At 46.4% G+C, this 26,802-nt stretch overlaps 1 protein-coding gene across 17 annotated transcripts; it reads right to left on the bottom strand.

Annotated features, from left to right (window-relative positions):
- Nucleotides 1-339: 339 nt before the first annotated feature.
- On the bottom strand, nt 340-26,802 carry ZNF821 (zinc finger protein 821). Of its 17 annotated transcripts, none has more exons than XM_033218873.1 (9): nt 26,694-26,802; nt 24,651-24,713; nt 22,775-22,889; nt 21,048-21,164; nt 9,057-9,182; nt 6,057-6,202; nt 5,289-5,393; nt 2,444-2,610; nt 344-1,332 (listed from the first exon to the last, which is right to left on the bottom strand). In XM_033218873.1, exons 4-9 carry the CDS (start codon nt 21,085-21,087, stop codon nt 678-680), a joined length of 1,239 nt encoding a protein of 412 aa, XP_033074764.1. In that variant the 5' UTR covers nt 21,088-21,164; nt 22,775-22,889; nt 24,651-24,713; nt 26,694-26,802; the 3' UTR covers nt 344-677. The 17 variants fall into 17 exon arrangements, 16 of the variants coding, with proteins under 16 accessions (XP_033074759.1, XP_033074761.1, XP_033074762.1 ...); XM_033218876.1 differs by lacking the exon at nt 22,775-22,889 and adding an exon at nt 9,288-9,502; XM_033218881.1 differs by lacking the exon at nt 26,694-26,802 and adding an exon at nt 26,024-26,096 and having other exon boundaries at nt 9,038-9,182.

Genomic DNA, 26,802 nt, shown 5'->3' with positions numbered 1-26,802 from the left:
TGCATAGTCTTCAGAAAACACCAGTTATGAGGAGAGACTTCTGAGTTTGGAAAAGGGAAGCTAGGTTTAAATAGCCCTTGGGACCACAGGTATCTTCATTATGGTTGTGGGAATAATCATCACAGTCAACATCGGTTCTTTCTTTGGCGTCGTGCTAATTCCTTGGCAACGTGTAAAGACCCAAATGAGGACCTCTGCTTGGACAGCCTAAGCTGAGGAGCACCGTCCCTAAGAAAAGGGCAAGCCACCAGAAGCCACTGTCTGAAATTTTCCCCCCAGGTTTCTCCTAGATCACTTCATTTGCTAGAATGACACTGAGAGAAAAGCAAGAAAGGGGCAGGCAGTAAAGATAAAATTAATTTATTTGACCTCACAACTTCATGGGCCATACAGGAGCCCCACAGTCCTAGAAGCACGGCCTGTGGCAGTGGGCTGGGGTGGCCAGTTCTCTGGACTGCCTACTCCCTTGTCCAGAGCTGCCTTGGGCCAGGTCCCTCCTGACCCCGTCATCCTGCTCCCACATGCAAGGGCCGCTCAGGTCCACCTGCAACAAACCCAGGCCTGCCTCTGGCAGCAAGGACAGGGCCTTGTGGGTGGCAGCAGCACTGGTCCTCGTGGCTGTGGGTGTGGGTGGGGGGGTAGGTAGGTGGGGAGGAGGGCAGGCAGGAGGGTGTGGTTCAGTGCAGAGAGCTGCTGTTCTGCTCTTCAAAGGCCATCTTGCCCAGAAGTTGGCTGTCCAACTCCACCCCACTTACAGGCAGCTGGAAGAAGTTCATTTCAGCTGCTAAGGCTGCCATGGCAGAAGGGTCCTGGCCAAACTGAGCTCGCAACATCATGTCCATTTTCTCCAGTCTCCTCTTGAGCCGCTTGGCCTCTCGCTCTCGGATGAGCCGGGCCTGCCGCTTTTCCGGGGTTTCGTTGGCCCGCTTCAGCCTCATGGCCTCCCGATCCCGCTGCAGCCGGCGTGCCCGCTGCTCATCTGTCTCCTGCATGCGCTGCAAGCGCTTGGCTTCACGGTCCCTCATGCGCCTCACCTCCCGCTCCTCGGGGGTCTCATTGTCCCGCCGGCTCTTCTTGGCCGTGCGCTCTCGTTCCAGCCGCTGCAGTCGTACTTCCAAAGGCTCATTCTGTCGACGTAGGGCCCACTTGCGTACACTGGGAGTCTGGGCTTCCAGCAGTTTACGGTAGGCAGCACAGTTGTTGCACACAAGCAGAATTCCAGCAGGGTATACTGGAGGACTAAAGGCAATGTCCTTTCCCTCAGCACTGGAGGGACCTTCATTGTGGACTGTGGGTAGGGATTCCATATTGAGTACTTCAGGAAGTTTCTCACTGGAAAGCAAACATTTTGGATGGTTAGTGTTTCCTTCCAGCAAGAGTTGGGACTCCAGCCCTGCCTTATTCTTTTCCTATGAGGCCAGTGGCTCCACGTTCACCACAAGGGGTCAGTTTGAATGGTTGGTGGACCTCTTCTACTGCTCCATCCCTTCTCTTTGCTCAAGAGTTGTCTACCAACTCTATTTTTTTTTTTTTTTTATGATACACAGTCTCACTCCTTTGCCCAGGCTGGAGTGCAATGGCACGACCTCGGCTCACTGCAACCTCCACCTCCTATGTTCAAGCCATTCTCCTGCCTCAGCCTCCTGAGTAGCTGGGATTACAGGTGGCTGCTACCACGCCTGGCTAATTTTTGTATTTTTAGTAGAGATGGGGTTTCATCACATTGGTCAGGCTGGTCTCAAACTCCTGACCTTGTGATCCACCCGCCTAGGCCTCCCAAAGTGCTGGGATTACAGGAGTGAGCTACCGCACCAGGCCGGGTGTCTACTAACTCTTAAAGCCCATCTGGAGTTAATGACTGAGCCACCTGCCACAGCAACGCACCAGAAATCAGACAAACCCTTGGCGTTTTCACTCAAGTCAGAATAATGGTTTTGATAAGAGCTTTGCAGGGGCAGTCCTGCTGTGGGAATGGAGGCTCCTGGAGGTGGAGACCTCCTTCAGGCAAGGTGCAGACCACCAACTCACCTCCTTCCCGCGCACTCCCTGCATGCAAAGGCAGACACTGCACTGTACACTAGACAAACGGGACAAGGACACAACGTTCCAGTCTTCCTAGGACACGGAGGAGACTGCATCCTCATGCCAGGGTCCTCTCCACCCTATAACTTCTTTCTCCATGCTTTATCATGAGTGTTCTTGGAACTGCCTACTTCGCTTTCTAGTTGAAGATATTCTGATGGGAAAAGAAATGGGAATTGATTTTCCTTTGGGGCTATGTGATGGAAAAGGCATATTTCCTAGCCTTCTTACTTGTACTTCCAAGGAGCATGCATCCGCTGCCTTTGCATTACCTATGCCTAGCCTTCGCTTTGACTTCAGAAAGCAGAACTCACACCCAGTAATTTGCTCCCAGCACAACAGGGATAAGTGCCCAGCTGACCTGTTAAAAGTGGCATGGCTGGTGAACCGGGCTCCACACACAGCACAGTTAGAACGCTGGTCCTCCGAGTGGATTAAGAGGTGGCGACCCAATGACCCCGGGGAGCTAAGGGCCCGGCCACAGACAGGACACATGTAGCTCTTGGCGCTCACCACTGCTGCAGTGTGCTGTAAAACAGAGCCTTGATCTGTCAGTCTTGTGCTACCTCCAGGACAATCTGCACCCACTTAGAAATGACTTTTGGGAAATGTCCCCTTTCTTTAGTCTCAGAATAAGGAACTTGCAAGTATTCTGTTTAGCCCCTAGAAAAGTCAGTCTCTTACATTAGAGGCCCTGGCCATTTAGACCACTGCTTAGATTTCATTAGCTTGAGCTCTACCTACATTGTGGGACATGTGGCTGACTTAAGGAACAGTGGGGGCCAGGCACGGTGGCTCATGCCTGTAATCCCAACACTTTAGGAGGTCGAGGCAGGTGGATCACAAGGTCAGGAGTTCGAGACCAGCCTGGCCAATATGGTGAAACCCATCTCTACTAAAAATACAAAAATTAGCTGGGTGTAGGGGCAGGCGCCCGTAGTCCCAGCTACTCAGGAGGCTGAGGCAGGAGAATTGCTTGAACCTGAGAGGTGGAGTTCACAGTGAGCCAAGATCATACCACTGCACTCCAGCCTGGGTAATAGAGCGAAACTCTGTTTCAAAAAAAAAAAAAAGAAGGCCGGGCGCGGTGGCTCAAGCCTGTAATCCCAGCACTTTGGGAGGCCGAGACGGGCGGATCACGAAGTCAGGAGATCGAGACCATCCTGGCTAACACGGTGAAACCCCGTCTCTACTAAAAAATACAAAAACTAGCCGGGCAAGGTGGCGGGCGCCTGTAGTCCCAGCTACTCGGGAGGCTGAGGCAGGAGAATGGCGTAAACCCGGGAGGCGGAGCTTGCAGTGAGCTGAGATCTGGCCACTGCACTCCAGTCCGGGCGACAGAGCGAGACTCCGCCTCAAAAAAAAAAAAAGAAAGAAAGAAAAAGAAAAGAAACAGTGGGGCCCCAGGGCCCTCTTCAGAGCCTGAGAGGAATTCATGTCTCGAATAATTTCTCTCTGTCTTCCTGGCTCACACTACGCAGGTACAAATACGTGTTAAGGGAACAATAAAGGCCAAATCTTGAAGCTGGCCTAGAATACTGGTACGCAACAGGTATTTATATCTTGCTTTCTCAATCTTCTGAAGATAGTCTTCTGAAGAAATACTGGTTCACACCAATTTTTAGCATACCATTTGTGTTAACTAATTTTTTTTTTTTAGACGGAATCTCGTTTTGTCACCCAGGCTGGAGTGCAGTGGCACAATCTCAGCTCACTGCAGCCTCCGCCTCCCAGGTTCAAGCCATTCTCCTGCCTCAGCTTCCCGAGTAGCTGGGATTATAGGCGCGTGCCACCACAGCTGGCTAATTTTTTTGTATTTTAGTAGAGACAGGGTTTCACCATGTTGACCAGGCTGGTCTTGAACTCCTGACCTCAAGTGATCCTCCCACCTTGGCCTCCCAAAGTGCTGGGATTACAGACATGAGCCACTGCGCCTGGCCCATGCTAACTAATTTTCTTTTCTTTAACACAAAGCCCTCATTATTAGTATACATTAGTTTATATTTCACTATTTAAAATATGCATTAAATAATTTAGAAAAAAAATCATTTAATTTTCACAGTGTGTCTGCCCGGAAACCCAGAACGTGTTTATCTAATATATCTCATGTATTTTCTAAAATGTTGGAAGCTTGGAGCAGAATCTTTTTTTTTTTTTCTTTTTCAATACAGTCTCACTCTGTCACTTGAGCTGAAGCATGATCACTGCAGCCTCAACCTCCTAGGTTCAAGCTATCCTCCCACCTCAGTCTTCTAAGTAACTAGCACTACAGGTGCATGCCACCATGCCCAACTAATTTTTTTTTTTTTTTTTTTTTTTGAGACGGAGTCTCGCTCTGTCACCCAGGCTGGAGTGCAGTGGCCGGATCTCAGCTCACTGCAAGCTCTGCCTCCCGGGTTTACGCCATTCTCCTGCCTCAGCCTCCTGAGTAGCTGGGACTACAAGGCGCCCGCCACCTCGCCCGGCTAGTTTTTTGTATTTTTTTTTAGTAGAGACGGGGTTTCACCGTATTAGCCAGGATGGTCTTGATCTCCTGACCTCGTGATCCGCCCATCTCGGCCTCCCAAAGTGCTGGGATTACAGGTTTGAGCCACCGCGCCCGGCCAATGCCCAACTAATTTTTAAAAAATTTTTTGTAGAGCTGGGGTCTTGCTATGTTGCCCAGGCTGGTCTTGAATTCCTGAGGTTAAGCAATCCTTCCCACCTCAGCCTCTCAAAGCGCTGGGATTCTGGGTGTGAGCCACCACGCCTGGCTTTGGGCCGAATTTTTTTTTTTTTTTTTTTGAGACAGAGTCTAATTCTGTCACCCAGGCTGGAGTGTAATGGTGTGATTTTGGCTCACTGTGACCTCCACCTACTGGGTTCAAGCGATTCTCCTGCCTCAGCCTCCCGAGTAGCTGGGACTACAGGTGCCTGCCACCATATCTGGCTAATTTTTGTATTTTTGGTAGAGATAGGGTTTCGCCATGTTGGCCAGGCTGGTCTCGAACTCCTGACTTCAAGTGATCCACCCGCCTCGGCTTCCCAAAGTGCTGGGATTACAGGCATGAGCCACTGCGCCCAGCCTCCCCAAGACGAATCTTAATGGAAGCGACAACCCACAACTCCTTCAGAAGCCAGAGAGAGACAAAGGCCAAACTGGGAGCTGGGCTACAGACAAGCTGCCCACACTTGTGTTCCAGAGCACACAGCTCCTCGATGCATACCTGGTACACATGAGCGATCAACTGCTCCCGGCTCCCGCAGTCTAGCTGGCAGAGGGGACACTGGCAGAGTTCAAGCAAGGGGTCAGAATTCAAATTCCCTGTGACCTGTGATTCAACAAATAGGCAACTCATTAGGACTATTAGGACTCATCTCTTCCCTGCCCCAGCTTTTTAAACAGGGTATCCTGTTGAAAGGAACCCAGACTGATGGCACATGTTCTTCTTAGTTTCCCATTGTGGGCTGAAGGAAAAAGTAATAGTTGAAAGGGAATTATGGCTTTCAGCCATGAGGACACAGGATTGCCTCAGACAGAGTCAATCTATTTTTTTCCCTGAACATAAACTCTGCAGACAGGGGTAGTGTTTTTCCTGTCATGTTCCTTTCAGGAATCCTCAAGAAACAAGTTAGTGAGAAGGTGGCACTCCAGGTGACACCTTGACTGAGATGTGCAAGCACATTCAAGAGTCCACCTTGGGAAGTCAGCTTTCTACTTCACCAAAGTAGCTCTCCTGTCTGGAAAGACGTGGGGAGCTATAGGAAAGAGAGCTGTGCACGAGCCCAGTGATTCATGGATGGAAAAGGAAAGCTGAATGTGGCGAGAACTGAGAGTCTGAGGTGTGGGTTCTGGTGCCATGAAGGAAGAGGCCTCCTGTGCAGGCCCAGGAGACCATCAGAGGCAAAGACTGTGCCACAGGGGTGAGCAGCATAAGGGTAGGCAGAAGGGTAGGGCATTGTTGGACCTGGACCCAGGAGCCATTGTCACTTGCCTCGTGCTCTACCACTTCGTTCCCACCAACAGGCTGTTGTGTATTTTCTAACTCTTTCTCCACTTTGACCACCCCTCCATCTTCCTCTGATGTGTGGGAAGAGACTTCATCTTGTGTGGTCTCCTCTTCATCACCCTCACTGTCACCTGGAACATACAAACTGGTCACTTGTTCTGATTTTTGCATGAATACATCCTGAGCTGCTCTCCACCCTACAGTTGGCAGTTATAATAGAAAACATTTTCAGATCTTCCATAATATAGTTTATATAGTTTTTTGGGGGTACATATTATGTCAAGTGGAAACCAGCTATAGCTGTCATTTGTTATGCCATATACACATAAAGGGAAGATGTGAGGCAAAACTGCATAGGAAATGGTTACTGTGCCCTCTATATGATTATAAAAATAATCTTCCTGACTCATGGTTTTCAAATATCTCACACTTCAAATCACACCTCCCCAAGCACCTTACGCCGAGCTCATTCCCACTGTACACCACCTCTGACTTACCAACACTTGCCACTGATTTCGCCATGAGCCCCTGCACAACTTCTCCATGGTGTCACTATACTATTCTACTCTGAACCCCACTAATCTCTTCTTTCCCAGCAAACCCCAAGGCAGACTTACAGAAACATCAAGTTTTTCTTCCCTCTTACCAGCAAAGGAAGCAGTAGGAAATTAGTTTGAAATGATGTCACTTTATAGGGAAAGGGCTGCTCATTACAGTGGAAAAATTAGCACAGCAACCAACCTCAGGCATTTTGCAGTGGTATCCGACTCACTCGGTTCTTACTCTACTATTGTAACACGGCATTCTGAACTGAGGAAATCCGTTGTTTTTGTTGATGATTTGGATTATCTGATGGGTAACTCCACGCATTAAGTGGAAGGAACGGGCCATTCTTTAGGATGAAATGTAATTTATTGTGACTAACATAGGAATTAAGTTTTAGTTTTAGGGGTAGGATGTGACTTTGGGGAGGTCTGCCTGTGGCTGGGGAATCTGCAAGGTTTATGTGAGCTGATTTTTCTTCTCTATTACTTATAAAATAGAAAATGAAAAAGGATCCGGAAAACAAGTAACAAATGTAGTTCTTTCTGAAAGGGAAACAAATAAAGTGCTAGTACTATGAAGATCACAAGAGGTAGCCAAGCCTAGGGAAGCTGTCACACTCCAGCCCTATCTTAACCCCACCTGGATCCTGGACTTTTGGGCCTGATGTGAGCAAGAGAGAAATATAGGGCAGAGTCTCACCAGGCTGTCCACATGAGACTCAGATTTCCTAGCTAACAGTGCTGCCTGTCTTCCTACTACCCCTTGCATAATATCTAAATCCACCAGTATGTGAGCAACACCCCTTATATTTCCCTTCTTCCTTGGCAAAACTAGTTACACTCCCTTTCTTCATGAGAAGGTCTAACCAAATCATCTGCTAGTAGTTACATGTGTCCTTATTAGATACTCAAGGCAATTGGTGGACTGGATTTGGGGCCTGGAAAGAGCTACGGTTTGTGTGTCTTATTCCCCAGCCCAAAGTTCCTTTCATTTGAATCCAACTCAATAATGAAGGATGGGCACAGATTAGATCACACCATGTTTTCTCACCAGCTTATTTGAAATACTTGTAAACGTAGTATAATATAAAGTGATGTATCGAACATATTTTTGTAATTTTGCAATAATCCAAATATATCTGGCTACTAGAAAATGTTTTTAAAAATGTGTACTGTCTAGAGGGATAGTACATCCTTCAGAATGGAAACCTATTAGACTTTTGCAGATATTGTAATTCCTACCTGCTACTCAAGAAAGTGGTGGCTTCCATAGGTTTGGGTTCATTTTTCTGTGCCCGAGCAATTAACTGCTAAATTATTTTATGTTGTTGATGTTGATTAATTATTAGCTTGGGTGGAAACAAGTTCCTAGAAGGTTACAGAGTCCTCTCTCTGTTTTCACCCAACCCAGCCTCAAATGTGATAAAAAATTGGAAAAGTCATTCTGAATTCATACTAATAATAACCTATATCAAATGGATGAGGTGGGGAAAGTGCTGAAATCTTCCTAGGAAAACACATCTCAAGACGTGTTTGTTCAGACAGGTCACAGGACAGACAGACAATCCATGAGGCTCAACTTATAACAGCTACTGTCTTAACCACAGGGATTTTCTTAGGGAATTGGTATAGGAAGACCTTGACGTTAGCATTTTGTACACTGCATAACCTCATTACTAAGCAAATCTTCTTGTTTAACATTAAAACTGGGCCTTCAAGCAAGGTTTCATTAATGCCACCCTTATATTTTATTGATTACAAATACATAGATCCTAGGAGACAGGGATTTTTTTCTTGTCATTTGACCTAACCCAGGGACTGCTAGAGCACTATTTATTCCTATGTCATTGCCTATCACAACCAACAAACCTATCTGCATGTGGCACTGTGCCAAGTACTGTAGTCCATAAGCTAAAAACATACACATTGGCCAGGCACGGTGGCTCACACCTGTAATCCCAGCACTTTGGGAGGCCGAGGCAAGTGGATCACCTGAGGTCGGGAGTTCAAGACCAGCCTGACCAACATGGAGAAACCCCGTCTCTACTAAAAATACAAAGTTAGCTGGGAGTGGTGGCAGGTGCCTGTAATCCTAGCTACTCAGGAGGCTGAGGCAAGAGCATCGCTTGAACCTGGGAGGCAGAGGTTGCAGTGAGCTGAGATCATGCCATTGCACTCCAGCCTGGGCAACAAGAGCGAAACTCCATCTCAAAAAAAAAAAAAAAATTAGATATATATATAAATAAAATGCCAAACCTGTCCTCTTTTTCTGGATAAACATATGCCCACACACCTTAGACCACCTTTGGGGCACTGAAGAGCCACATATCTCCTTTTTCATGTCTTTCTCCCAACCCCCATGCACAATCCCCAGAGCACACACACTCTGATAATTCTTCTCCCATTGCCCTGAGTCATTACCAGAAGGTGCAGAACTCACTGCTACTGGAGTCCTGATCTCTTAGTTGTTGGATAGCTTGTCGCTGACTGCCAAGGTCTCCAGGAAAATCACTTTTCATCATCGCCTGGCGGGCTTGCTCTTCTAGCCCAGCAAATACTTGGTCCCCTGGTGGTCACAAGGAAAAAGAGTCAGGCCACCAGCTGGGCAGCATATCCCCAGGCAAGCTGGTTGGAAGGTCAGACCATTCAAAAGTAGGAGACAGGCAGGCACCCTGTGGTGGAGTCATTCATCTCCAAGTCAGCTTGCTGCCTTCAACAGCTTCTGGGTGCAGCTGCTCTTCCTGGGCAGTAAGCCAGATGCTCTAGAAAGCATCACTTGCTCCTCTTAAATCCTCCTAGTCTTGACTCCTTTCAAAAGGTGATCAACTTGCTACTTCACAAATGTAACTGCAGACTGTCAAATCCATTTACAACCTTCCATCAGGACTGGGAGGATAGAGGCAAGAAGGGGCAAAGTGATGGGATAAAGACAGGGCAACAAATCTGGGCCAAGTCTCTGTACCTTAATGTACTAGCATTATGGTCTTGACTCAGTGTCTTATCTCTGACTACAAACAAGTGCTTCAAATCATCCTTCTAAATAACAATCTCTCTAACCCCATCTTTCATCCACTCTCTTTCCAAAACATACTCTGGAAGTTCTTCCTTGACTTTCTTTCTAATGTTTATCATAATTAGCCATGAGAAAATTAACAACCGGTTGATTAGTAGACTAGAAGAATAGATATGAACTCACTTCTGCAGAAGAACAAACTTCCTGAAACGCACTAATTTACAACAAAGAATATTCATGTAGTCTTCTTGGCCCATTTTTTTTTTTTTTTTTTTTTTTGGAGACAGAGTCTCACTCTCACCCAGGCTGGAGTGCAGTGCCAGTGCCCACCTCCACGCCTGGCTAATTTTTTTGTATTTTTTTAGTAGAGATGGGGTTTCACCGTGTTAGCCAGGATGGTCTCAATCTCCTGACCTCATGATCTGCCCACCTTGGCCTCTCAAAGTGCTGGGATTACAGGCGTGAGCCACCGCACCGGGCCAGTCCAGTTTTTTTTGTTTTTTTTTTTTAATGTAGTATCCCAAAGCCCCGAACCGATCCTTGATTTTGCATTTACTTCTCGTGACCTCTGCTTGGGATCCATGTGGCTACTGAAGAGTTGGTATAGTGCCCTTTTATTTCCAGGAGACCAGGCATAAGGAGAAAATAGAGTTGGGTTTCTTGAGGTTTCTATTATCTCAGTCAGAGTAGAAACTACAGTCTCCATTCACCAGCCAGCAAGAGGGAATAATAAAAAGCCCTAGTGAAATGTCTGACAATAGCCAGGCCCTTTCTTGCTGAAGAGAGGAAGGAAAGTACACAGGCTCAGGTTCTGAGATTAGATACAATGATGTGGGAGGAATCAAATGGTGAGCTGACCTGCAGCTTGGGGAGTGAAAGACTTGATGTGGAGTAGGCTTCATGTGATCCCCTTAGTCATTCGTTCAGCAAATATTCATTGGGCATCTATTATATACCAACTACCAAACACTTGCAAGTTCCAGGCTCTATGGTAAGTGTTTTATAGTTATCACCTCACTTAAATTCTCTGCAAAACTCTATGTGGTAGGTATTACTACCTATACTTTACTTAGGAGAAAACGAAGGTTAACAGTGGAACCAAGTATTCAAACACAGATCTAACTCTAATGTCCTTCTCCTTTTTTTTCCTTTTTGAGACAGGGTCTCTTCTCTCCCCCAGGCTAGAGTGCAGTGGTGTGATCACAGCTTACTCCAGTCTCAACCAATCCTCCCACCTCAGCTTTCAGAGTAGCTGGGACTACAGGTGTGCACCATCATGCCTGGCTAATATATACATATTTTTTGTATAGACAGGGTCTCACTGTGTTGTCCAGGCTGGTCTGTAACTCCTGCTCTCAAGGGAACCCCCTACCTTGATGTCCTAAAATTTTGGAATTACAGGTGTGAGTCACTGCGCCCAGCCTAATGTCTATATTCCTTAACCGCCTTCTAGTAGAGATGCAATTAGAAGTTTAGAAGCTTCTTCAGATGGTTTTGCTAAAAACAAACACTTATCTCTGTGTGAGAAAGGCTCTGATGCTATTGTTAGTGTTTCCTTCATACCATGAGAAACTGATACATACAACTCAAATAGCAAAAGTATGTTGTCAGGGCCAGTATAAGACCAAAGGAAAAATGATGGTTCTGATATCACGTTATGAGTTATCATGCTTGGATTCGAGTAACTAACATTATGGCTGTTATGACTCATACTGTGATTGGGAATGGAGACGGTTCATGTTAAAGTGTACTCTTAGCTACCTATCCCTCAAGGAAAGCTGTTTTAAGTCCATCTTCACAATATCCAAGATGACACATTGGATAGAAATCACTGGGTAGAGAAAGCAAAAAAATGAATTCACTGGGGAGTACTTCCTCATCCCTTTGCAGAAGTGAAATAATTAATATCTCCGTGTTGGTTACAGTGCAACAAGACCAAGGCCAATTGATACTTTCTTTTTTCTTTTTTTCTTTTAAATGAGATAGAGTCTCAGACTGGAGTGCAGTGGCGTGATCTTGGCTCACTGCAGCCTCTACCTCCTGTGTTCAAGCGATTCTCCTGCCTCAGCCTCCTGAGTAGCAGGGATTACAAGTGCGTGCCACCATGCCCGGCTAATTTTTGTATTTTTAGTAGAGATGGGGTTTCACCATGTTGGCCAGGCTGGTTTTGAACTCCTGACCTCAAGTGATCCACCCGCCTTGGCCTTCCAAAGTGCTGGGATTACAAGCATGAGCCACTGTGCCTGGTCAAGGGCCAACTGGAATAGTTACTGAATTTTTTGGGGTAGGTGCATGTTTTCAGACTTAGGAGCTATAGGAAGACATGGCACTAAGGAACAAGTTATATACTAGCATATAACTATCAAGGGGAAGACCTTTCTCATCAGCGACACTTCTGGTCTCCAAAGAAACTTAGAAACCAGCTAGATTTAGAACATACTAAGAATAAACATTCTATCCTCTTTCTTGGATTCACCATTGGATTAGTAAAAATATATCTAAAAGGATATATGCCTTTCAAGATGAGTCAGTAATTCAGTTTTGTCTCCAACTTGAGCTCAAAATTAATTTTCTTCTATTGATGTTGTCTATATATTGAGGCTTTCATGGAACAGAGAGGAGTCTGTTCAATACAACTTGCCTATCTAGGACTCTTAGGCAATCTCACCTGGTGTAACTGGGATAAGTTAATTCTGTCATTCCTTTTTGGCACTTTGGAAAGAAAAGCTTGTGCTCTTATATTTTAGTCTATTCCTGACTTGGGTAAAAGAATAAGGTGAACTTTATTCCTCAGGACTATTCCTATTTTAAACATCACCATAAAGCAAAATACATAAAAACCATAAAAAAGAAGCCATTTTAGCAGACCTCATATGAAAAGATATGTGAATTATCTTCCACTAGTTACTATTTACCTAATCTCCAAATAAAATTCTCCAGAATTATCCCTTCATAAGAAGGGAGTGAGACTTGCTAAAAGCATGTCATGTTAACTACCATATAATGTGATCCATGGAGTTACTAGTGATTAAGAAGTGTTACAGAACTGCCTATTTTTATAATGTTAGAATTATTATTCCCTTCTGTCTTGAGACCTTTGGAGTAGGTTTTAAAAAATTCTCTGGTCCCTAGATATTAATGTAGGCCAACCATCTTATTTAATATGGGTATTTGTCTATTAATAGCTAAGAGTCAGCTACACTCCCACAATAAAAACCAAGGCGCTCTCTCTCTTTTTGTTTTTCTTTCTTTTTTGGATACAAAATCAAGAAAATACTGTTTGTCTGCGATTTGGTTAAGGTTTTTCTTTTTCTTGAAACAGAGTTTCGCTCTGTCACCCAGGCTGGAGTGCAATGGCGCAATCTCAGCTCACTGTAACCTCTGCCTCCTGAGTTCAAGTGATTCTCCTGCTTCAGCTTCCCAAGTAGCTGGGATTACAGGCAAGCACCACCACGCCCAGCTAATTTTGTATTTTTAGTAGAGACGGGGTTTCTCCATATTGATCAGGCTGGTCTCGAACTCCCGACCTCAGGTGATCCACCCGCCTTGAGCTCCCAAAGTGCTGGGATTACAGGAGAGAGCCACTGCGCCCGGCCTGGTTAAGGTTTTTCAGACCAGATAAGAACAAGGCCATGCAAGCAAGTTTGGAGAACAGATGAGAGGAATGAGATGAAAGTTATCAGAAAGGCAAAGACTTTACAGTTCTCTCTTGGGTCCTCGGTGCAGTTAAACAAATGTTATTTCAAGCTGACTACAATTAAGTAAAGCAGCTGGAACATTCTTTAAGAGAGCAGATAGGCTGGGCGTGGTAGCTCACGTCTGTAATCCCAATACTTTGGGAGGCCGAGGTGGGTGGATCACGATGTCATGAGATCGAGACCATCCTGGCTAACATAGTGAAACCCTGTCTCTACTAAAAAAATACAAAAAATTAGCCAGGCGTGGTGGCAGGCACCTGTAGTCCCAGCTACTCAGGAGGCTGAGGCAAGAGAATGGTGTGAACTCAGGAGGCGGAGCTTGCAGTGAGCCGAGATCGTGCCACTGCACTCCAGCCTGGGTGACAGAGCGAGACTCCGTCTCAAAAAAAAAAAAAAAAAAAACAAAGAGAGCAGATATCCAGTTCAGGAAAAATGAGCTAGTATTGGGAATGAGGAGCTTAGGATTTCATTTCTAGCTGACAGTCTTTGTAACCTACAGTGCTATCACAGGTGGGGAACATAGCCATTTAGTTCATGAGGATGCTAACAGAATGAACAAAAAAAACAAAGTAAGTTGCGCTTTTTATAAGAGAAAGGACTTCAAAGGCTTTTATTCCTCCTCTTTGTAAAGCTTTTAGTTGAAGCTGAGAGGTTTAAGTCACTCATGTGTTTTGCAATCCGAAAGCAAAAGTCTCTCAAGTAAAAGAAGTTTTAATTTTCTTAGTGGTTTGGTTAGTTCAAACACACTAAATGAAAGTGTGCAAGGGACTACAAGTAGTTGACAGAAATGTGTACTAAGGGCTGGGCAAGGTGGCTCACGCCTGTATTCCCAGCACTTTGGTAGGCTGAGGCAGGCGGATCACTTGAGATCAGGAGTTTGAGACCACCCTGGCCAACATGGCGTAACCCTGTCTCTACTAAAAATACAAAAATTAGCCGGGCATAGTGGCGAGTGAAAGTAATCCCTGCTACTTGGGAGGCTGAGGCAGGAAAACCGCTTGAACCCAGGAGGCGGAGGTTGCAGTGAGCCGAGATCACGCCACTGCACTCCAGCCTGGGCGACTGAGCGGGACGCCACCTCAAAAAAAAAAAAAAACTGTACTCAGAAGGGGTAAAATGGGGAAGAAGGTAGGGAGAAGATCTAAAACAGATTTCAGCCCATCAGCAATTTTTCCGTAACTAAGAACAATTTTGGACTTTTATTCCAAAAGCTCTGTAACGAGTCTATTAATGAAGTGAACTGGGCAAAATATAAGAGTCTATCTAGATATTTCTGAGGAAAGGATCATGCCAGCGATTTAGACATAAAAACAGTCCTGATAAAAACCCAGTAAGTACCAAAGCAGCTGCCCACTGGCTTCTAATGTGGATCCATCAAATGTTGCTGGGTTACAGCCTGTGGGATTCTTTAAAAAAAAAAAAAAAAAAAAAAATATATATATATATATACACACATATATATTTTGAGACAGGGTTTTGCTCGGTCACCCAGGCTAGAGTGCAGTGGTCCAATCATAGCTCACTGCAGCCTTGGACTCCTAGTCTCAAACAATCCTCCCACCTCAACCTCCTAAACTATTGGGATTACAGGCATGAGCACTGTGCCTGGTTAATTTTTAAATTTTTTTGTAGAAATCAGGTCCCACTATGTTGCCTAGGCTGGTCTCGAACTCCTGTCCTCAAGCAATTCTCCCATCTCAGACTCCCAAAGTGCTAAGATTATAGGTGTGAGCAACCATGCCCGGCTGGAATTCTTTTTTTTTTTTTTTTTTTTTTCCGAGATGGAGTTTTGCTCGTTGCCCAGGCTGGAGTGCAACGGTGTCACCTCAGCTCACCTCAACCTCCACTTCCTGGGTCTAAGCGATTCTCCTGCCTCAGCCTCCCGAGTAGCTGGGATTACAGGCGCCCGCCACCATGCCCAGCTAATTTTTGTATTTTTTAAGTAGAGATGGGGTTTCACCATGTTGGCCAGGCTGGTCTTGAACTCCTGACCTCAGGTGATCCACCTGCCTCGGCCTCCCAAAGTGCTGGGATTACAGGTATGAGCCACTGAGCCCGGCCTGGGAGTTCTTAATATATCCCTTTAGGTGGCCTATTAGTTTCATGCCACACAATCTTTTTCTTCCCAGAAGGCAGATCTAATGAAGCTCAGCTATTACTCTGATCAAATGTCAATTAGCTTTGATATTTAAGCAAAGCTTAATGCAGACTTTCCTGCCCTGCAGACCTTGAGTTCATTTCATTTACTTTATTTTGTGTATTTATTTTTTGAGACCAAGTCTCACTCTGTCGTCCAGGCTGGAGTCCAGTGGTGTGATCTCAGCTCACTGCAACCTTTGCCTCCTGGGTTCAAGCAACCCTCCTGCCTCAGCCCCCCAAGTAGCTAGGATTACAGGCGTGTGCCACCATGCCCAGCTATTTTTTTGGATTTTAGTAGAGACAGGGTTTTGCCATGTTGGCCAGGCTGGTCTTGAATTCCTGACCTCAAGTGATCTGCCTGCCTCGGCCTCCCAAAATGCTGGGATTACAGGTATGAGCCACCATGCTAGGCCCCATTTCATTTACTTTTAATAGACAAGCAGCATTAAATTAAATATATTTAGTTGGTCCCATTTCACTGCAAGGTGACAGGAGACTCACATGGTCAGAAAATGAAATTACATATTTCTACTTGCCACTATTGTCATGCACAATGAAAAGATGATTTTGTGAAAAGGGTAGGGTCAGCTTCAGTCCCCAAATAACAAAAAAATAGAAGGTCCTCTGCAACTAGCAAATCTCAGTGTCTTTTCTTCTTTAGTCAAGCTTAGTGTATCACCTGCGAAGCCTTCGTGGCTCCCTGATCAAATGCGTCACTGAAAACAGCCCCTCCCGAGGGGTCTGCTCTTTAGTTGTAGCTGAACATCTGTGCTCACAGCCCCATAGTAAAGGCCCTTGTAATGGCCACCTCCGAAGAGCCTGCAAAGTCCAACCTACTCCACCTCAAAACAATGTTCTTTCGCTTGACTCTGCAACTTCATTTCTGAAACTGTGGATGTGTGATATTCTCCCCACCTCCATGGCCTGTTTTTCCATCTGTTTTTCCTTTTTTTTTTTTTCCTTTTTTCCCTTTTTTTTGAGATGGAGTCTCGCTCCATCGCCCAGGCTGGAGTTCAGTGATGTGATCTTGGCTCACTGCAACCTCCACTTCCCAGGCTCAAGTGATCCTCCTGCGTCAGTCTCCTGAGTAGCTGAGATTATAGGCGTGCCCCACCATGCCCAGCTAATTTTTTTTCTTTTCTTTTTTTTTCTTTTTGAGACAGAGTCTCGCTCTGTGGCCCAGGCTGGAGCGCCGTGGCACAATCTTGGCTCACTGCAAACTCCACCTCCCAGGTTCACGCCATTCTCCTGCCTCAGCCTCCCGAGTAGCTGGGACTACAGGTGCCTGCCACCAAGCCCGGCTTTTTTGTGTGTGTGTATTTTTAGTAGAGACAGGGTTATATCGTGTTAGCCAGGATGGTCTCGATCTCCTGACCCGAAGTGCTGAGATTACAGGCGTGAGCCACCACGCCCGGTACTAATTTTCATATTTTTAGTAGACACAGGATTTCACCATGTTGGCCAGGGTGGTCTCAAACTCCTGACCTCAGGTGATCCACCCACCTTGGCCTCCCAAAGTGCTGGGATTACAAGCATGAACTACCACGCCTGGCCTCCATCTATTTTTCAACTCCATTACTAGCTCATCTTGGCTTTGACTATGGTGCAGGGAGATAGAGCTGATGGATATATGCTACGTGGGCATAGACACTGGCCACACAAGCCTGAAGTGGCTCCCCTGGCCTTACTACAATCACACCATCACCCTACCAGCAACTTTCCTCAAATCTAATCAGGCTCTTGGACAGATGGCTTTGTAGGTGAACACCCAACTCCTATACTTGCCTTGTTTGTGAACCTATCATCTCTATTAAGAGTACATTTCCAGATGCCTTCTTGGGGGTCACACTTGTGTCTTTTTATTTATTTATTTATTTATTTATTTATTTGAGACAGGGTCTTGCTCTGTTGCCCAAGCTAGAGTGTAGTGGCCCTATCTCGGATCACTGCAACCTCCGCCTCCTGCGTTCAAGCGATTCTCCTGCCTCAGCCTCCCAAGTAGCTGGGATTACAGGCGCCCACCACTGCACCCAGCTAATTTTTGTATTTTTAGTAGAGATGGGGTTTCAACATCTTGGCCAGGCTGTTCTCAAACTCTTGACCTCATGATCCACCACACTTGGCCTCCCAAAGTGCTGGAATTACAGGTATGCACCACCTGTGCCTGACCACTTGTGTCTTTTATCAACCAGAGTGGAAAAACAATCCTAAAACCCTGGGATGGATGGCCTATGCTAAAATACTTCATTTTTTTCTTTCTCTTTTTCTTTTTTTGTTTTTGGAGACAGGATCTCACTCTGACGCCCAGGCTGGAGTGCAGTGGCATGATCTCAGCTCACTTCAGCCTCGACCTTTTGGGTTCAAGCGATCTTCCCACCTCTGTCTCCTAAGTAGCTGGCACTACAGGTGTGTGCCACCATGCCCAGCTAATTTTTGTATTTTTGGTACAGATGGAGTTTTGCCTTGTTGCCCAGGCTGCACTTGAACTCCTGGCCTCAAGTTATCCTGCACTGGCCTCCCCAGGTGTTGGGATTACAGGCATGAGCCACCGAGCTCGGCTAAAGATACTTCATTTTATCTTCCTTGACAATCCTCACGTGCAAGCCTGCTGCATTTTGCTGTTTTAGCAGCAATTCCTAAATCTTCCCTAAACCACTCATCTGTATATTAAGTAGCCTTTGCACATCCGCATTCCAGAATATACTCCTAGAAGCATCCAACTGGTTCCATTTTATACTTTTCCAGGACTTAAATAGAAGAAAGACTTGTATATGGAGGTTTGCTATTGTAATCTCATTAATGTATAAAATGTCAAAACCTTCTTAATTCCTCAGTTCATACTATTTTGTCTTCTACTTTTGAAGTAACCCAGTAAAATTCAGATAAAGTGCATAGTGCCTGGGATATAGTGTTTTGGATTTTGTTTGTTTTTTTGAGACGGGGGTCTCACTCTGTCACCCAGACTGGAGTGCAGTGGCATAATCTTGGCTTACTGCAGCCTCAACCTCCCAGGCTCCAGCCATCCTCCCACCTTAGCCTCCTGAGTAGCTGGGACTACAGGTGTATGCCACCAGGCCTAGTTTTTTTGTATTTTTTTGTAAAAATGGGGTTTTGCCATGTTGCTCAGGCTGGTATCAAACTCTTGGGCTCATGCAGTCCTCCTGCTTTGGCCTCCCAAAGTGTCGGGATTACAGTGGTAAGCCACTGCACCCAGCCTATATAGTTTGTTTTTAATAAATTTTAGTTCTCTTGTCAACTACTTGACTAATCTTGTCAACTACTTGACTAATACCATTGTAGGGTTTTGGCCAGCTGCAGTGGCATGCCTATAATCCCAGCACTTTGGGAGGCTGAGGTGGGTAGATAATCACTTGAGCTCAGGAGTTCAAGACCAACCTGGGCAACATGGTGAAACCCCGTCTCTACAAAATATACAAATATTTAGCCGGTCGTGGTGGCATGCACCTGTAGTCCCAGCTACTCGGGAGGTTGAGGTGGGAGGATCACTTGAGCCCAGGAGGCCGAGGTTGCAGTGAGTCAGCTGAGATCACGCCACTGCACTCCAGCCTGGGCAACAAAGCAACACCCCATCTCAAAAAAAAAAAAATTATATATATATTATATTTAAAAAATATATATTTTATATATACACACACACACATATATATAGGTTTGTTTTTTACAAACTTTTCATCTGTTGTACCTCTGAATTCTCTTCAAATGTTGCTGCACTTTACTCAATCAGTCCATAATAATAGGGAACTCTTTGTCTTTTTTTTTTCTTTTCTTTTTTTAATGGAGTCTCACCATGTTTGCCCAGGCTGGAGTCAGTGACATGATCTCGGCTCACTGCAACCTCCACCTCACAGGTTCAAGTGATTCTCCTGCCTCAGCCTCCCGAGTAGAGTAGCTGGGATTACAGACGCCTGCCACCATGCCTGGTTAATTTTTTTTGCCTTTTTAGTGGAGATGGGTTTTTCACCATGTTGGCCAGGCTGGTCTCGAACTCCTTACCTGAGGTGATATGGACCACCTCGATCTCCCAATGTGCTGGGATTACAGGCGTGAGCCACCGTGCCCGGCCACTATTTGTCTTTTTAATGAACATTTGGGTGGGAATGCTTATCTTCCCAGATCACAGGAAAATGGCTAATTATCTCAAATCTGCATAGATATTAATGTCAATTTAAGAAGGCACTTTTTGAACACACCCTCCATGAGCAGTGCTAGAAGTAGAGAGGATATATAAGGAAACACATATGGCACATAGTCTCTGCCTTCTAGAAGTTCACTATGCAATTACTGAAATAAAATATGCACCAGGTGCAGTGGCTCATACCTGTAATCCCAGCACTTTGGGAGCCTGAGGTGGCCAGATCACCTGAGGTCAACGGTTCAAGGCCAGCCTGGCCAACATGGTGAAACCCTGTCTCTACTAAAAATACAAAAAAATTAGCTGGGCATGGTGGTGAGCACCTTAATCCCAGCTACTCGAGAGGCTGCGGCAGGAGAATCGCTTGAACTCGGGAGGTGGAGGTTGCAGAGATCACACTGCTGCACTACAGCCTGGGTGACACAGTGAGACTCTGTCTCAAAAAAAAAAAAAAAAAAAGAAAGAAAGAAAGAAAAGAAAAACATGCACGTGAAACTGTTGAAAACAACACAAGGTAATAGTGTATACTTGGTCTTCCGGTTTCTAGCCCCTCCCTCTTGTGATTCATCCCACAAATTGCTTCATAGTACCAAAACGCTGCATTCTAAATGTCACTCCCCTCTCCCTGCTTAAAAACCTTCAGTAGCTCCCTACAGACTACAGAATGAACTTTAAACTTGGCCTGGCATTCAGGCTTCCACAGTGTAGAGTTAAGCATCTCTAAGCTCACATCTTCTGACTTTTGAACAAATGAAACCTCTGCTTCATATAAAGTCTCCTTGTCCTCTGAACATGCAGATTCCCGCTTCTGTCTTTGCTCACTTCGCTTTCCCTACCTGAGGTTCCCTCTCCCTGCCTCTTGTTTTTTAATTTTTTTTCAAATCCATTTCTACCCTCTAAGGCCCAGCTCAGGCGCATGGTCTAGAGGCTTTTCCATTAAGCATTCCCCTCGCTACTTCAGTCCACAGGGCTCTCTTAATTTCCTTCCTCCTAACTTCTCTAGTACATACAATCTGCAGCATCTGTTTGGCACTTAACATATACTATCCTTCATATTTATATATCTGAGGTTACAATACAGTCTTATAAATCTTATATTATTTTATAGCCCTGACATCTAGCACAAGGATCTGCACAGAGTAGGTATCTTATAATTGTTTGTTAATGTGATATTAAATATAAATCAAGTGCATATACCCCTAAGATAGGTTTACAACACCTCCCCCAGCAACCGGACACACTTTAAATCCATCATATCCAACTTCTTTAACCCTTTTTCTTTCTTTTTCTCTCTTCTGCTCAGTAAACTGTGTTTTACATTTAATCTTTTCTTCTTCACAAATTAGTGTGAGCCTCTCCCCTAAATTCAGGTTACTCTTCCATTCCACCAGCATTCCCAGGTTCCAGAAGACAAAGTCTGATACTCACAGTGAACCTTATTTGGGTTCGTCTGTTTCCGACGGGACATGTTTCCCTGATGCAAGAGCTCTGGTCTTTCCCAGTTTCACGACTGGATATGTTACTACCTCCTTGCAAGATGCTAACCTACAATAAAAAAGGTTATTGTTAGCACATGTCATTTTCCCCAGCACTTATACAAAATTTAAAGATAAAATGTCTTTAAAAAACAGCTCCTGGCCGGGCGCGGTGGCTCAAGCCTGTAATCCCAGCACTTTGGGAGGCCGAGACGGGCGGATCACGAGGTCGGGAGTTCGAGACCATCCTGGCTAATACGGTGAAACCCCGTCTCTACTAAAAATACAAAAACTAGCCGGGCGAGGTGGCGGGCGCCTGTAGTCCCAGCTACTTGGGAGGCTGAGGCAGGAGAATGGCGGAAACCCAGGAGGCGGAGCTTGCAGTGAGCTGAGATCTGGCCACTGCACTCCAGTCCGGGCGACAGAGCGAGACTCCGCCTCAAAAAAAAAAAAAAAAAAAAAAAAAAAAAAAAAAAAACAGCTCCTGAGCATATAAAACTCACCAGTTATAAATAATTGAACTACTGAAAGAAAGAGAAATGAATAAACCTCTAGCCTAATGTTAAGGTCCCAGAAAGTTTAAGAGGGCCTCCCTCGGAGGATTTAGAGAATTATACTCTAAGTCCATCTTTGGAATCCAGAATACTGTTAAGTGATCAAGGTCACAGGATAAAAGAGGAAGCAAAACTCAGGCAAGCAGAGTTAGAAGTACTATGGACTCAAGGGGATAACCCCCATGAATTGCACAACGAAGCAAAAGGAAGCCAAAGAGGGTGGCAGCTCTCATGTCACATGCCCACTGGAAGTCAAGCCCTGCAGTCGACAAGAGTGGATTTTTCATGATGTTATCTTGCCTAGAGGTAGCAAAGGCATCACATCCCTGCGAAACAGAAAATGTCTCAAATAGGCATCTGTAAATGAGAACAGCACGGGACATAAAGCCTCTATCTGGTGATAAAGGTGCAATGCTATGCTGCACTGTGGATGACATGGCACTAAGCAAATCAAACTTCTAATGTTGAAGATGGGCTCTCACCAGAAGAGACATGCCATCCACATTGATGAGTACTAATTCAACACCCCAGTGTGGAATATCACCTGGCCCTCCTCACACATTCCAGAGAGGTGGTCAAAGTTAGTAACTTTAGAGGCTCTTCTCAATCTAGTCTCTGGATAGTGAAGAGACCAGTTGGAGGAACGAAGAGAAAAGTTCCCCAAATGAAAAATGCTGCCAAGACGTACATCTGCTCCCCACCCCGTATAGGAGGGGAAATATACGTAAGCCTGAAGGATCCTGATGAACTACAGAAAGAGTGCCCCAGCCTTAAGCATTGTTAGAGAATCCGAAATGGATTAGTATTGATAGCTGTGACATTTTCTTGGAAAGACAGAGTAAATAAAGACATAGAATAAAAAGGGATTGTCTTTCCTACCAAAGACAGGAATATGGATCTGGTCACACTCTAAGTTTTCTTTCAGTTCCTGCCTTCTTGAGTTATACTCACACTGAATAAGCAAATATAAAATCATAGTTTATTGCCTTAAGAGGAGTTATGGGAGACTACTGCTAGCTATACTTTGTACTCTAGCTAATGAAGACTCACCTCCTGTTACGCCAACTAACTCCTCTATGTAGCTAGAAGAACCTCAAACCTATAATCAGATCCTGCCTCCCCTTACCAAAAGAAAGAAACCGCAAATGGCAAAGACAGGCCTCCACAGGAAGTGGCAAAGGAAGCAGCTTTCAGGCAGTCTTCTAGCATATCTGCATATCAAACACAGTTCTTTTCCAGACCTTTAATTAAAAACAAAACAAAACTCTAAATGTATACAATAAAAATCGATGTTAACTATTTAGAGGGCAATATACTGAGTGCTGATAGTGTATGTTCTCTAAGTTTTGTATATGACTTTTTTTCTAATCAAGTAGTTGTTTTATTCATAGAAGCAGTGAATGAATATCACACTTTGGATTTCCTATATGTGTGTGGAATCACCAAGTGGAAAGGTAACGAAATGCAGGCTCTATTAATATTTTAAAAAATATGGCCAGGCACCATGGCTCACACCTGTAATCTCAGCACTTTGGGAAGCCAAGGCAGGCAGATCACTTGAGGCGAGGAGTTTGAGACCAGCTTGGCCGATATGGTGAAACCTCTACTAAAAATACAAAAATTAGTTGGGCGTGGTGGCGCATACCTGTAAATCTCAGCTACTCAGGAAGCTAAGGCATGAGAATTGCTTGAACCTGGGGAGGGGAGGTCACAATGAGTTGGGATGGAGGCACTACACTCCAGCTTGGGCGACAGAGTGAGACTCCATCTCAAAAAAAGATAAATAGCTGCCAGACGCAGTGGCTCTCGCCTGTAATCCCAGCACTTTGGAAGGCCGAGTGGGTGGATCACCTGAGGTTGGGAGTTTGAGAACAGCCTGGCCAACATGGTGAAACCCCATCTCTACTAAAAATGCAAAAACTAGCTGGGCGTGGTGACACGTCTGTAATCTCAGCTACTCAGGAGGTCGAGGCAGGAGAATTGCTTGAACCCGGGAGGTGGAGGTTGCAGTGAGCCAAGAACGCGCCACTGCACTCCAGCGTGGGCGACAAAGCGAGACTCTATCTCAAAAAAAAAAAAAAAAGATAAATAAAATTTTTAAAAAAATAAAATATACTCCTCTAATGTGATAATCTATTGAGGCTAAATATATAGATACTCTATTATAGAAGAGAAAAACAGAATCTTGACTAATTTTTTATTTTCTCTCTTCAAGATCAGAAATTGAAACTGTAAGATAAAGGTAATAAAGTCCCTTCTGAAGGAAGGCCAAATAATTTCAATCAGGCAACATTTAAACGCTAAAGCTGCAAGTCAAAAGACAGAGATGAGTATCTGCATATTTAAATCAGCAGTGCCCGCTGCATCTTATAATCCTCCTAGTGGCCAAATGGGGAACTGACCAGATGGTACCCAATGGGACTTCACACCTGAGTGATTAAGAGAAAAATAAGCAATTGCAGTCCCCTCCCACACAACAAAACGAAAATAACAACAAAAACACCCACAAAAACAGGCCTGTAGGGTCATGGGCTGTTGAAAATAAATAAGTAAATAAATAAATGGCTCTGAAAGGACACTCTTGACCACAAAGCAAGATCTCAAGAGGCCAGATGGCTGTTTTATAGGCAGTTAAAGCTAATAAAACCCACAGACATACAGCCCTAAAGGTCACTCATTCTGTTTTACTTTTAACGCTGCCTCAATTTCCAAGCTAAAATCTGAAACCAAACCAAAAATGTAAATAGCTGCCTGAACATGTGCTGGGAAGATAGGTAAACGGTGAGACTCAGGTCTAAAGGGATTCCATTTTAAGAGGAAGGCAGTTCTGTCCGTCTTCAGAGCAAGGTTAAGAGTCCTTGGGAAGGTGTAACGTCTCCCCTGAACACTGTCTCTGCTCTCCCACAGGTATTAGGTTGCAGCGTCTAGTGCACACCACAGACTTTAGCAACCAAAAAAAACGGGTGAAATCCCAGCTTGATGAAAAGAGAGTGCGTTCCCACCTCCAGCTCTGGTGCAGTTCCCACGAAGCAAAGCAAACTCGACTGAATCCAAGTGATCTGTATCTGCCAAAAAGGAGAGGACAAGAAAGCTGGTCACTTAGCCGCCTGGCTGTTCACCTGACCCCTGGGGTTGGGTCTGGGGCGTGTGTCTAATCAGCCGAAATGGTCCCTCTGTTTCTTCAAGCACGAGCCCAGGTAAATTCCCAGGAATTACCAGACAAGAGCCGGACAAGAGCCGGAGGTCTTCCGAGGCGGCTCAGACAAACCCTTAGACAACACAATCTCTGAAATCTAAATTTAGAAGCTTTTCTGCGAGACCCAGACGCGGGGACTGATAACCCCCGGTCTGCACGCCCACGCCCATCCTCCCCTCCCCCAGCTCCACCCAAGGCTGTCAGACGCCGGGGCCGTCCCCGCCAGGGCCCGAGGAGGCGGGGTGCCTGCGGCCCGCGCAAAAGCCCCCCCGGCCCCGCACCCCGCGCCCCGCGCCCGAGAGCGCCGAGGAGAGCAGGAGGAGCGGCCAGGGAGGAATCGGGGTGGGAGCGGGGAGGGTGAGCTCGGGCTGCACCCCAGGCCGGAGCTGGCCCCCGGCCCTCTCCCCAGTGCAGACAAAAGGACCGACAGCCGGCGGCCGCGAGGGGGCGAGGAGCCCGCATCCCCAGCCCGGACCCGGAGGGAGGGCTCAGGGGTCTTTTTACCCGGAGCCTCGGCGCTGCGCTGCGCTCTGGGTCCCTGGGCCCCGCCTCCGGACAGACGGACCTCCGGACAATGGACCCGGGACCGCAGCCCAAGCCAGCCGGGCCGGGGCGCTCCGGGACTGGGCCCCAGCGAGCGGAAGGGGATCCGGGCCGAGCCGGTGGCGGGGAGCCGAGGGGCGGCGCTGCAGACGGACAAAGCCAACGACAGACAGACAGACAGAGAGGGAAAAAGATGGCGACGCGGGCGGCGGGAACGCGCGGCTCGCGCACCCTCAGTCAGTGATGCGCGTGCACGAGCCTCCCTCTCCCCCTCCCCGCGCCGGCCAGGTCCCCCTCCCCGCGGCTCGGCGCGCGCCCGGCGCTGTGGGCGGGGCCTGAGGAGAGGGGCTCCGGGGAGCGCCCAATCCCGGGCGCCCCAGAGGGGCTCAGCCGCCTAGCAGGACTTCGGGACCCCCTGCCTCGCCCATTCCCATGTCTTTCTCTGGCTGTCTCAGCCGCTCAGCTCCCCTAGAGCTTCCTGGACGTGTAAACGCCACCCTACCCAGCCCCGATCCTGGTTTCCTACCCCACCATCGAGTTCAGCCACAAAACCCACATCCCCCAACCACAGCTCCGCCGCAGGCTCCCCCTCTCCTTAGCCCGACCTTAGCCCGGATCCCCACCGCCGTCACAAACCCTCTTCGCCTCATTCCCCCACGCGTCGCAGTGGCTTCGACTCCTGAGGCTTTGAATGTGACCATGGGCCCTGGTGGGAGGGGCCAAGTTCAGCTGTCAGAACCTCAGAGCTGGGAAACCTTGAGATTTCTTGTGAGTATTTAATTTTCTGACATGATTCTCAAGTGATAAACATTGGCTGCTGACCCAGGGGCAGGGAAACTTGTGGCACTGTTGTCATGTGAGGGGTGTTTGGGGGCAATGGAGAGCCGTTGGATGCTTTTTTTTTTGAGACAGTGTCTCGCTCTGTCACCCAGGCTGCAGTGCAATGGCGCGATTTTGGCTCACTGCAACCTCCGCCTCCCAGGTTAAAGCGATTCTCCTGCCTCAGCCCCCCAAGTAGCTGGGACTACAGGCGTGCACCACCACGCCCAGTTGATTTTTGTATTTTTGGTAGACGGGGTTTCACCATGTTGGTCAGGCCGGTACCGAACTCCTGACCTCAGGTGATCCGCTCGCCTCCGCCTCTCAAAGTGCTGGGATTACAGGCGTAAGCCACTGTGCCCGGCCTGGTTGGACGCATTTCTAGTCAAACACCTCCTCCTGTCCACGTCCTTCTCTCTCCTAGTTCCTGTTGCCTTCTTTTCTTCCTATCTTCTAGAATGCCTGAGCCTGCCCTGACATCACTTACCTGGAGAAGCAGGGAATGCAGAGGAAAGAAGATGAGATCTGGTATTAGGCGATCTGGCTTTGAGCCCCAGCTCTGCCACCGACCAGCCTGTTGACTTTGGGCAAGTCAC

The sequence above is a fragment of the Trachypithecus francoisi genome, unplaced genomic scaffold (assembly GCF_009764315.1).
Source record: "Trachypithecus francoisi isolate TF-2019V2 unplaced genomic scaffold, Tfra_2.0 Lachesis_group10, whole genome shotgun sequence".
Taxonomy (NCBI): domain Eukaryota; kingdom Metazoa; phylum Chordata; class Mammalia; order Primates; family Cercopithecidae; genus Trachypithecus; species Trachypithecus francoisi.
The sequence above is the reverse complement of the archived record's forward strand: the minus strand, read 5'-3'. Positions and strand labels throughout refer to the sequence as shown.

Coding starts and splice junctions, on each gene's coding strand:
- ZNF821 (XM_033218868.1), bottom strand. CDS start 21,087: ATGTCCCGTCGGAAACAGACGAACCCAAATAAGGTTCACT. Junction 6,203..9,056: donor AGATCAGGACTCCAGTAGCA/GTGAGTTCTGCA, acceptor TGTATGTTCCAG/GTGACAGTGAGGGTGATGAA. Junction 1,333..2,443: donor AGCCATGCCACTTTTAACAG/GTCAGCTGGGCA, acceptor TTTGCTTTCCAG/TGAGAAACTTCCTGAAGTAC.